General features: G+C 39.7%; 1 protein-coding gene across 1 annotated transcript; it reads right to left on the bottom strand.

The window, feature by feature from the left end:
• Positions 1–889: 889 nt before the first annotated feature.
• CARD6 (caspase recruitment domain family member 6) lies at positions 890–12,271 on the bottom strand. Its single transcript, XM_043599339.1, is given in 4 exon segments — positions 890–2,605; positions 2,608–4,116; positions 10,255–10,812; positions 11,908–12,271. Coding segments are annotated over 4 exon segments (3,069 nt in total). The 5' UTR covers positions 12,191–12,271; the 3' UTR covers positions 890–1,886.
• Between the last annotated feature and the right edge of the window lie 815 nt (positions 12,272–13,086).

Below are 13,086 nucleotides of genomic sequence, written 5' to 3' on the forward strand. Positions count from 1 at the left end.
TCTGGTTGGCTTTGGCCAAGGGGATGCACCATCAGATCGGGTGTGGAGTAAATATTTATTCCCCGGAATCACTCCCTGTGGATCACTGTAGCCTGCTGTCCCCCTCAACCAGCCAGACCCAAGACCCTTCCTACACAGCTCTTCTGACTGGAGAAAGCACTGACCCCTTCTCTCCCTTCAGATCTTGGGGTGACAATGTGCCTCACACTCACATCCAGTGTGCTGCCCTCTCTTTTATACTGTTTATACCTCTTGTCCAGCCCTTTATAAATAGTCCCATTATTAAACTCTCCTAAAGGTGTCCGATTTGAATAAACCACATATGTATTGTCATGACCCAAACTGCCACAGAATCTGTTGGTGACAAAGAGCCCAACAAGTTCTCTCCTCCAATAGCTAATCTTGAAGAAATGTTCAGAAAAACATTTTTAAAACATCACTAATATTGCTCATTTCAAAAGTTTAAACAACAAAAAGATTATTTTCATTGAGAAGCTCCACTTTAACATCAAAGATTTTGTAGTCATGATAGTTATGCTTTTTCTCTTGAAAAGACAAATAGAAAAATCTACATGCATAGTCCCTTCTTTCTTCATCCTTTCAATAACCTTTAGAGATTTAGCACCCTCTAAATACTCAATATTAATTGCTTAAAACAGGCACAAATGAAGGATACCTATTATAGTATGAGAATATTCTCAGAGATTAGTTATTCCTTTTTAAAGATCATTTCTTAACTATGAATCAATATGATTTTTTTCCCTTGGTGTCCTTCAAGGCAAAAAAGAAAAAAAAAAAAAAAACCAGGAAAGACAAGCAGGGTTATTTTAGTACTTAAAAATTAGTATTAATTTTTTTAAAAATCAAAATCCAAAAACAGAGGTCTTAATCCAATTTACAAATCTTATTATTTTATTTCTACATCTAGTGAATTTTAACATGAATCTTTAAAGTGACCTTTTAATAATATTTGATGTCATTTACAATTAAACTTTGCTTGAATATTCTAAATTTAATACATTCCTTTTACTTATCCTTCTAATTAGCAGAACTTACCTGTATGTTTAGGATAATAATGAATCCAATGAATTAAAATTGTAAATTTTGTAAATCTTAAGTTCTGTTAAACATTGCAATGCTTTTTACAAGCTTTGTAAACCTATCTTAATCTTTTCAACTTAAAAAGTCACAACTCTAAAATTAAAAACTCAAGTATACATTTTAAGTTGGAATCTTGAGGACAATGTATAAGATCCTCTAATAAGCCAAATTATCTTAACTATTACAAACATTTTAAGTATAAAACATAGTCAAATCATACCCAAGTTAATGCAAAATAATTTATATCATTGGTTGTTAGTTCGTTATTTCTATATGTAAGGGTCAAATGAGAGAGTTATATTATCCAAGCAAATTGGAACTATTATCACAAGTAAGTTGATTTAAACATCCCCCAAACAAACAAGGTTATCTGCTTAGTGGCTGATATTGACCACAAACTTTTGACCAAGACACCTCTGGAGCAGCCAACATTTAGAGCAATTTTTGTTGCAACAATCAGGCAGCCTGAGCCTTATTTTATGGGGTGGTCTCAACAGCCCCATTCCTCGGATTCAGGTTATATATCACCTAATACTCAAGGTTGGATTTAGTTCATTTATTTACTCCTCGATTCTACTCTTAATTGTTTCATATTTTTCCTGTTGGAAAAAATCATTCTTACAAATGTTTTAATGATACCGTTTAGGTTGTGTATATCTTTTCTTTTTCTGTGTCATGCTAATAATAGTGGTCTCTTACCATGACTACCACTCTTCTTTAGGTTACCACATGATAGCAATGGTCTGGGTTAAGGATACGTTTCATAGGTCTCTAGAGTAAGAACTTTAATGTTTCCCAGCCTTCTTGGGCCCTGCTCTTGCATGGTATGCCTTAGCCTGTGCAGGACTAGTCTTAGATGACTTGGGTTGAGTGGCCCTGGGCTGAGAAGGCTTATACTGGGAGGACTGGGATGGGCATGGTTTGGGCTGAGTGGGTTTGGGTGGACAAAGCTTAGTGTGGGAGGGGTGGCACTCAGTGGGTTTTGTTTGAGTGGGTTTGGGTTGAGAGGGCACAGGTTGAGAGTGTTTGACCTGGGATGGCTTGGGCTGACTGGGTTTGAACTGAGAGCTGGGTAAACATTTGCTACTGGACCTTTGGAAGGCTGGATTTAAAGGCCCATCCTGTGTCTTCAGTTTGGCTCCTTGATGAGAGGCAGGCCTTAAAGGTTTTTTTGTGGCTCCTGCTGGTTGAAAGGCCTGAGGGTAAAAACCTTCAATATGGGATGTTGTTTTCATAGGTTTCCCAGGTGCCCTTGGTGGCTGTGTTCTATGGGTGTAACCTTGCTTAGGCTGTGGCTTCCCAGCTGCTTCTGCTGGCTGCAGACCCAGGGAGTGGGAGTGACCTACCTGGGAGACCACTACCCCAGACCTTTCAAGAGCTCCTGTTGTCTGTGGTCTCCTGGACCAGGCGTGTACATGCTGAGACACAGGTCTTGGTAGTCCTCCAATTGTTTTAGACATAGGATGTCCCAAAGCAGTTCTTGAAAATTTCGTGAAAATCTCTGGGGCTGGAAGTACCGAAACCCAAAACTTTTACCTCGACCATAGGCCCTTGTTTTCTGAAAGGGCCAGGGATGGAACCACTTAGACCTCTGCTCTGACCAAAAGTGGGAGCCCGTAACCCAGGGGGCTTTCACAGAAACGTGGCTAAAGTTCCCTCCAATTCTGGTTGGTAAAGGACAGTTTTCCAGACGAGGCATGAATCCTGGGAGGAGGTAGAAATTCTGGAGATTCTGGCTAGCCCCAGATTCTCCAGGCATCACAGCTGGGCTTTCACATGAGCTTTCTGACTGACTGGGTCTTTGTTGTCTCTCATCTTTAGCTGTTCCAGACAAATTTTCACTAGGGGGAGTTTGAATCCCCTGAACATCCTCAAAGTCTTGGTCTACCTGGATTCCCAACTCCCTGGCCAGGGAGCCCATGTCCTCCACAGACACACATCTGAGCGAAGAGGACATCACTTCCTGGAGAGCAGCTTGAAGACCCTCAATATTCTTCCCTCTCTCCCCAGGTGCCTCCCCCTTCCAAAACAGTAGCTGTGATGGCTTCAACTTCAGAGTCGTCTGGAAAAGCTGTGTCTCTTCACTCTCCTGGGCCTGGGGACTGAGGACAAAGTAGAATCTCTCGGTGGCAGCTTCTCCTAAAAACATTAGCAAGTCCCACTCCTTCTCACCTAGGTAGTCAGTGAAAAAAAACACAGCTGAGGAAACTTCCACCAAGAAACCAAACTGTGTCCAAAAACTTTCTAGATCTCCACGAAGGTTGGCCAGAGCAACAGGCTTTTGGAAAACACTAGGATTTTCCATTAGACCATCGCTATCAGGAAAATGCCACATTATCTCTACCAGGCCGTCAGAGATCTGCCGGGGAAACACCGGGCCAGTAAAATCCTGATGGAGAAAGATTTTGTGTGATTTTAGTTGGTCAGAGACAAGCAGTGTGTTGAGGATTCTGGACTTGGAGAAGCTACAGTATCCTAGGCGCACAAAAGAGATGACAGGCATCTTCATGAGAGTCAGGCACTTTTCTGTATCCCCTGGAGGCCCTCCTGAAGATTGTGCTGACCACTTCTTCACAATGCCCTTCATGGCCCCCAGCATTAAGATGCTTTTGTTGTTTTCTGCATCTGGCAGGAGCAGGGGAAGAGCAAACCGGCACTGATACATGTTTGACATGACCTCGCGTTGCAACGAGCTGTCTGAACAGAGCATAGATGCACAAAGAACATCAAAGGGATTAATGGTTTGTATGTCTCTAATTTCCAAATTCTCTACTCCAGTCAGCAGTTCCTCTTTGTTACCCTCACCCGGAAGCTTGTGTCTGAGGATTGTATCTCTGGCCGTGACATCCAGCGCTTGAACTTTCATCAGGAAATTCCAGGCTAAGTCTCCTGGAGTCTCAGGTGTCCACATACATCCTCGATCTAAGGAGAATTGTTTAACAACATCTGGCAGAAGCTTTCTGCTCCTATCCATGTTCAAACATGACAGGACATCTTTAAATACCTTTTTTCTTTCTGTAGGGAAAAAGATACTCAGTGAATGTCACATTCAGAATCTAAGCTACCTTCACTGACTTTTAAAATTAAGTGAGTAATTGACTTTTTCGTTGTAAGAAGATGGAACGATACAAATATAGTGAAAGTTCCTTTTTGCCAGTCTGCCAATTCCATTTTCCTTCTAAGAGATGCCAATATGTTACGTATATTTGCTTCCCATCCTTTTTCTATGCAAGTATATAGGTAATGCATGAACACAGAGAAATATATCATTTGGTTCAGTGGATGCTATTTTATTTTTACATAAATCATATTATCCTAAATAAATGATTCTTCAACTTCGTTTCACTTAATGGTATTCTTTGCAAATTCTTCTAAGTCAGTTCATACACAGATTGACTTAATTCATTTTTAGCTAATCCATCGTACTTCATGATTTGGACGGACCATTACTTATTTAACCATTGTCTACTGATGGTCATTTAGGTTTTCCAATTTTTTGGCTAATGTTTGTATGCAATGATGAAAAACCTTGCTAATATTCCATGATATGCACACGTGTATGAGGAATTCTCTAGGATGATACTGATTTGTTTTTTTAATATTTTTTAATGTTTGTTTATTTTTCAGAGAGAGTGTGTACAGGGGAGGGGCAGAAAGAGGGAGACAGAGGATTCAAAGTAGGCTCCATGCTGTGAGCACAGAACCAGATGCAGGGCTTGAACTCAAGAACGGTGAGATTATGACATGAGCCGAAATCAAGAGTCTGCTGCTTAACTGACTGAGCCACCCAGGCACCCCGATACTGGTTTCTTTTTCTTTCTTGCTTGCTTTCTTGCTTTCTCTTTTTCTTTTTCTCTTTCTGGTTTTTAATTTCTTTTTTTAATGTTTATTTATTTTTGAGAGAGAGACAGACAGAGGATGAGTGGGGAGGGCAGAGAGAGAGAGACAGAGAGACACAGAATCCGAAGCAGTCTGCAGGCTCTGAGCTGTCATCACAGAGCCTGACACTGGCTCAAACTCATAAACCCCAAGATCATGACCTGAGCCAAAGCTCGACCCTTAACTGACTGAGCCACCCAGGTGCTCCTGATTTCTTTCTTAAATGCATCTCTTGCTACAGTTTGGAGAAATGAAAGATTTTATGTCCATTAAAGTTTCCTCAGAATTTATGTGCTGTACCTACTTTCTCCTAATCTCCCATTTCCTAATATACCTCCTAACCACTTCTTGGGAATACAGAGATAGTGCTTAGAGAAAGAAGGTCAGAGAGCACTTTTTTCTACTCCTGGTAGTATTTACTCCTGGCAAACGAGCATAAGCTTCTTGGATCCCCTATAAAATTAGCCTGGTAAGAAACAACAGAAGTGAGAGAAAGGTATGGATTTCAAGGATTAACAAAGATAACTAAGAAATCCTTGGACAGTCTAAAAGTTGCTTCAAGTGGAATATGTGTTGGGCTAAGAAGGTAAGGGAGGAGTTGGGGCTAGTAAAAAGGGTTCCCAGGGGAGGCAGTGAGAGGCTAGGTTTCAGGAAAGCTTTTAGGTCCTGCTCTTGCCTATCACCTATTTTGCCTTTGGACAACAATCCTCTGTTTCTTCAGCACAAAAACTGGTACCCACACAGCCCAGGCCAAGTACTGACAAGGTAAGGACTTGTTAGTCTTTCCTGACTACTACAGAGCTCATCTGGATACCATACCCAGAAGCAACAGAGTAAACGAATCTTATATAGAGCAACAATGATACAATCAACAAGCACAGAAATGGATAAAAAGAAAAAAAGTTAAGAAGCAATAATATCTAGAACCCAATATATGTTTGTAAACTTAAAATTTATGAAAATACCCCAGCTAAGGCAAAAAGAAATGATTTTAGCTGCCACCTACTGAAAGGAGATTCTTGAATTTGAGTCCAATGTATAAAGCCTTAGAACCCATGGAAGAGTAATAAAAACTTTAACATATATGTACTTGAAGTGTCAGAAAGAGAGGAGGGAACAAGTGGGACAGAAATATATATTTAGATAAATAATGGCTGAAGATTTTCCAAATTTGGTTAAAAAATTTTTTACAGATTCTGCAAATCCTAAGGGGGATAAAAACAAAGAAAATCATATCTAACTATATAAGAGTCAACTGCTAAAAAAAATTTTTTTTACGTAAAAAAAATAACACTTACAGGGAACAATGATAAAATAACTGTAGACTTAGCATCAGAAACAATGGAAGCCAAAAGACAGGAATGGCATCCATAAAGTGCTGAAGGCAGAAAACCTGTCAATCTATAATTCAATATCTAGCAAAAATATCCTTCTGGAATGAAGGCAAAATAAAGACATTTCTCAATAAGCAAAAAATAAGAGAATTTCCCACTAATGGGCCTACACTAAAAGAAATTTAAAAAAAATAATAATAAATAAAAATTCTTCAGGCTAAACGGAAACAACATCACATTAAATCTTAGATCTTCAGGAAGAAAGGGCACAGGAAATGGTAAATATATGGGTTCCTGCCACTGGATGAACTCAACTGTAAGCTGGAAGGGAAGGGAGCTGATTGCTATAGTCTATACACAAGTTGACCTTATACAGTGCAGAGCACACAAAGCAACACCATAAGCCTTCCTGAGACTTAGATTTGACACTGTGATTTTTTTTGTCATGAAATTTAACATAACAAAAAACATAATGATGTTTCTCCTTTGAATCAGATACATTTGGATTTTTTTTTTGAGTTCCTAGCTGCATAGACAAACAAATATTACAGAGGAAAAAGACAGAGTTAGCCTCATGCCTCCAGCCAACTAGACTGGATTGGTTAGCTACTAGAATTACATTGCAAGTCAGAACTACATTATTACTGAAACTTTCCTTGACATGTTTTACTAAAGGTCCTAGATTAATTGCAAAAAATAGCCCCAATTAATGGCTTTCTGGATATATTTTGGATTTCTGCAATATTACTTTGTAAGAAGTGGTATCTGTTTTTCCCCAACTCTTGAATCTGTTTTCCCCAACTCTTGAGTATGTCACAACTGTCTTTGTGTGACATACTCTGGCCAACAGAATGTGGCAAAAGTGATGGTGTTATGGGTTGAATTGTGCTCCCCCCCCCCAAAAAAAAATTGTGTTGAAGTCCCCAGTACCTCAGAATGTGGCCTTATTTGTAAACAAAATCTTTAAAGAGGTCAAATTAAAATGAGGTCATTAGGGTGAGCTCCCATGAAGTATGACTGGTGTCCTTACAAAAAAGGGAAATTTGAAAACAGAGACATGCACAGAGGGAAAGTGATTGAGACACACAGAGAGAAGATGGGCATTTAAAGCCAGGAAATAACTGAGGCTACCAGAAACTAGAGAGTACTGGAACAGATCTTTCCCTAATGCCTGCAGAGAGCCCTTGACCCTGCTAACACCTTGGTTTCAGATCTCTGGCCTCCATAACTATGAGACAATAAATCTCCCATTGTCCTAAGCTACCCTTGTGTAGTGCTTTCTTCAGCCCTAGGAAACTAATTCAGATGGCATGATAGTACTAAATCTAAGCCTTCTCTTCTGTCTCTTTCTCTCTCTCCCTCTTGCCTTCTCTCATACTCCTGTGTCCTCTCCGTAAGAATATGCCCCATCTAGTCCGAGAATAAGTCCAGACTAGACTGACAGAAGACGACAGACTAGTCTATAGCCAGCTGACCACAGACACATGAGAAAACTCAGGAAAGACCAGAGGAACTGCCCAGCCAACTACAGACACATGAATAATAACACACACTTATTGTTTTAAGCAACTGAATTTTGATAAGCTCTATTATTACACTAAATAACTGACATAGAAAAGAAGATCATACAAAGTAAACAGTAACATGCAAGAAACACATCATAATATTAGAATGTTACCTATAGAATAAGGGGAATGGGGAATAAAGAAAAAAGGGAATAAAAAGACATGGGGCTTTTCACAGTATAATGATGATACTATGCAGTGAATAATTAAGTCAACCCTATACGATAAGTGAAATATGTAAATAAATTTTAAAAATTAAGAATGAGCCCTAGGGCGCCTGGGTGGCTCAGTCATTTAAGCATCTGACTTATGATTTTGGCTCAGGTCTTGATCTCAGTTTGTGAGATAGAGCCCTGTGTCAGGTTCCATGCCAGCAGTGCAGAGCCTCCTTGGGATTCTCTCTCTCCCCCTCTCTCTGCCCATCCCATGCTCATGCTCATGCTCTCTCTCTCTCTCTCAAAATAAATAAATAAACTTAAAAAAAAATGAGGCCTAAAAATGACTATGGATTGGGAAGGTATGAGGGTGGAACAAGAATTGTGTTGTAAATGGAATATTACTCAGCCATTAAAAAGAATGAACTCTTGGGGTATATGGGTGGCTCAGTAGGTTAAGTGTCTGACTTCAACTCAGGTCATGATCTCGTGGTTCATGAGTTTAAGCCCCACGTGGTGCTCTGTGCTGACAGCTCAAAGCCTGGAGCCTGCTTTGGATTCTGTGTCTCCCTCTCTCTCTCTTTGCCCGCCCCCCCCCACTCATGCTCTGTCTCTCTCTCTCTCTCTCTCAAAAAGAAATAAACACTAAAATATTTTAATTTAAAAAAATGAAATACTGTAATTTTTAATGACACGGATGGAGCTAGAGTGTATTATGCTGAATGAAATAAGTCATTCAGAGAAAGACAAATACCATATAATTTCACTCATATGTGGAATTTAAGAAACAAAACAGATGAACATATGGGAGGGGAGAAAATAAAAAATAAAAAAGAAGGAGGGAAACAAACCACAAGAGACTCTTAACAATAGAGAACAAATTGAGTGTTGATGGAGGGAAGTGGGCAGGGGATGGGCTAGGTGGGCGATGGATATTATTAGTAGGGCACTTGTTGTGACGAGCAGTGAGTGCTGAATGTAACTGGTGAATCACTGAATTCTACTCCTGAAACCAATATTACATTGTATGTTAACTTACTACAATTCAAATAAAAATTTGAAAAGAAAAAAAAAAAAAGAATTGTGTTGTAGGTTAAATTATGTATCCCTCAAATTCCTATGTTGAATTCCTAACCCCCAATGCCTCCGTGATATTATTTGGAAATAGGGTCATTGCAGATATAATTAGTAAAGATGAAGTATTAGGGTGAGCCCTGATCCAATATGACTAATGTCTTTATAAAAAGGGGAAATGCACCCCTAGAGAACCTAGAGACCTAGGGACCTAGAGAAATGCACCCAGGGAGACAACTATGAATGCAGACGAGAGGGATATTTTTACAAGCCAAAGAATGCCAAAGATGTCCAACAAACTGCCAGAAACTAGGAACAGATTCTTCTTTACAGCCTTCAGAAGTAACCAACCTTGATTTCAGACTTCTGGCCTCCAAACTGAGATGCCACATTTCTGTTGTTTATTGTTTAAGCTACCTCCTTTGTGGCACTTTGTTACAGCAGCAGTAGCAAACTAATACAAGGTGTGATGAGGAGGACATTACTCCTCTCCTACCTAGAACTGGATGATGGATCCCCACGATTTGGACTGAGTGTGAGACAATAGCTATGTTTCTTTCCCTTCTCTGCTCAGAAGTTGGTGATATTTATTTTCATAGACAATATCTCTCCAAATGAAGCATTTCTAACATTTTGAATTTTCATTCAGAAATATTCCAATTCAAGATACCAATATAATTTCCCTTATCAAGATGATAATTTATGACTGGATCAAGCCAAGTACCAATATTTTGGGATCTTATCCAATTATTATAAGCTCCTCTCTGATTTTCACTTCAGTAGTTAGGCCCATAATCTCCATATCCCTCTGACTGGTCACAAAGGCACTGAAATGACTTAAGAGGCTTAATTTGAGGCTTAATTTGAGCAAAGTTAGTGGTTAGCAACTTATATGTACCATGGAGGTGACTGCAGAAACCTGTAAGCTGACAGTCAGTATTTAGTTTTGCTTATATTGTCCATCATTTTGTAGGGCCTAGGTCTTCCTCTCTGTCAACCCCACCCATAAGGAAATTCCAAATTAGAGAGGCATAAGGAGTTTCTGAGTAGCTGCTTTTCTGGTGCCTTTCCTTACCCCTTCTCCCCATTGTGTCGTGGAAACCTAAAAATAAGTTGTGGCCCAACTACCACATAGTATGGCCATACCTTCCATCCTTTTCTCCTCCTCCGCTGCAAATGACATGCCAGTTTCGGAATCCTCATAACTCTGTTTTTCATCAGAGAACTGTGTGGTCTCTGAATATGCAGCGCCCTCTTCGCCATCATAAACACCGTGCTCTGAGTCATTATAATCCTCTTCTTCCACAGAGGTTTCTCCATCTTCAGAGTGTCCAACAGATTCAAAATATTCCTCTTTTCCTAAGTACAAAGAATCATCTGGCTCCTCGTATCTCTGTCCATCCTGTAAATACTCAATGGTTGCTGGAATTTCATATTTAACGTTCTCAACTAAAGGTGGCAATATGCCTTTTGGTGTGTTGTATTCCTCCTCATTTTCCCTTGAGGACCAAGCAGCTTCCTTATAAGTAGTTTTCGTGTCCCTGAAGCACTCAGAAATTCCCATATCCAGGTGTTCTTTCTCTTTGAAGGACACTGTGATTTCAGGATTCTCGGGCTGTTTCTCTCCAGAGGAAAAAACATCTTCTGAATTCTTGCTTATCCCGATAGCTTGAAGAGGTTCTATATTCTTATGTTTTAAAAATTCTGAAAAGCAAAAGAAAGTTGGAGGGGGGGGGGTATTTTGTTTTTTTCAAATTAACAAAAAGACCTCGAAGCATCATCTCTCTTCTTTATTTCAAAACTGGAGGATAAGAATACCTAGCATCTCCCAGACAAATAACAAGTCAATTGTCATTCTTTCTCTCACTGGAAAAAAATCAGATCACATTCCTACCTTGCTCAAAAGTTTGGCTCTTCATAGCAAACTCAAAGAGTACATGAATGAAACAGAAAATTTGAATCCTATGAATAGTGCTGACTTGTGGATTTACTGTGACCCAAAACCAAGTCAGATTTCCTAGGGCCGTTGCTGATGAAATCTGAACCTGATAACTTCTAATTGGGAAGCAAATAGCTCTAATTTGGAATAGTAAGTTCTAGAAATAATAATATCTATTTCTCTAAGCACATGGGTCTTGTCCTACATTACAGACTGTTAACATGAACCTTTTTGGCTGAACCTCTACCTCTCTAATACCTCTTGAAATAATCTTCAATATTTTTTAGATTTTTAGAAAAAGGAGCTACATCTGTCTCTGGTAGTAATGTACAGAGTCACTAAAAAATCCATTCTGGAAGAATTACTCCCTCATCTGCCACTAATTATCTTTAAACATTGAAGAATTAGCATTTGAATTGTTTCAGAAGAGTAGGCTTCTGTAGGTATTCTTATCACAGAAAAAAAATGAAGTTACTGATCCACCATATAGGTGTGCTACAAAATCATGTTTCTGATATTTCCAAAATGGCTATACTAAGTGAAAGATGCAGCATTTGGTCTTGGGGTTGTAAAACATCCATGAATTTACTTATTGAATAATAAGCAGTTTATACTAGCACTAAAAAACCGCAAGTTTTGGATACAGTTTGAACAAAAACTTATCAATCCCCTAAACCAATAAAATACATTGTTCCCTGCTTTTAAAATCCTGGACACTTTTCCCCTTTTTCATATGCTAGTGAAAATTATCTCCAGGAGAAAGACAAATGAAAACAAAAGACAATAATGTTCTTTTTTCAGGGAATCTGCCTTGTCACTCTTACTCTTACCCCCCAAAAAAGTACAGAAATCCAACTTACCGTTTTGTAAGCCACCAACAGTAGCTGACTCTGGAAAAGTACTAAGTAAACACTTGAGAAAATGCTGACAGCTCACCTCTCCCCTTTTCTGTACCAAAATTAACAGCTTTCGACTTTTCTTCAGGGGATCTGTAACATTCTCCAGAGTCTCATACTCTTCCTCAGAAATCAGCCCCCGAGAGGTTAACGAATCTAAGACAGAATCAGGATCGTGTTGGAGGATTTCAAGTAACTTTTTTCGTTCTTTTTCTATGATCTCTGAAGGAACACTCCTGGCAGCCATTGTTCCTGTGTCCTCTAGACCAGGAAATGGATTTTGAAACCGTTCCAATAGTAAACAAATACAGGTTTAAAAAAATGGCAAAGATGGGGCACCTGGGTGGCGCAGTCGGTTAAGCGTCCCGACTTCAGCCAGGTCACGATCTCGCGGTCCGTGAGTTCCAGCCCCGCGTCAGGCTCTGGGCTGATGGCTTGGCGCCTGGAGCCTGTTTCGGATTCTGTGTCTCCCTCTCTCTCTGCCCCTCCCCCATTCATGCTCGCTCTCTCTCTGTCCCAAAAATAAATAAACGTGGAAAAAAAATGGCAAAGAGTAATTCTATTCAGCAAAGATTAAACAGGTCAAAGATACCTAGCATTGGAGAGGGCAAGTACAAACAAGTGGGGGGTGGGGGGTGGAGCCAGCCCTAAACCCAGCCAGGCCTGCCTCCCTATAGATTATTTATCTGCTCTTTTGCACACTTGACTCAGTCTCATTTTGACTCAGCCCCAGTGTCAATTCCTCTGAGAAGTCTCTCCTGAAATTTAGTTTGGACTAGGTATTCCCTGCTCGGAGCTCTATTCGTGATAAGAATGAATTGATTAATTCTTTCTAGAGAGAAATCCTGCAATATGCAGCAATAAATAAATAAATGCTGAAAGATAAAAATACAAATTAAGGGGTGCCTGGGTGGCTCAGTCGGTTAAGTGTCTGACTTTTGATCTCAGCCGAGATCATGATCTCAGTTCCTGAGCCTCATGTCATCAGGTTCTGTGCTGGGCATGGAGCCTGCTTGGGATTCTCTCTCTCCCTCTCTCTGCACCTCCCCTGCTTACACACACACACACACACACACACTCTCTCTCAAAATATATAAACACTTTAAAAGTAAAAAATAATACAAATTTATACCTTTCAACTCA

This window comes from Prionailurus bengalensis, chromosome A1 (genome assembly GCF_016509475.1).
Source record: "Prionailurus bengalensis isolate Pbe53 chromosome A1, Fcat_Pben_1.1_paternal_pri, whole genome shotgun sequence".
NCBI lineage: Eukaryota > Metazoa > Chordata > Mammalia > Carnivora > Felidae > Prionailurus > Prionailurus bengalensis.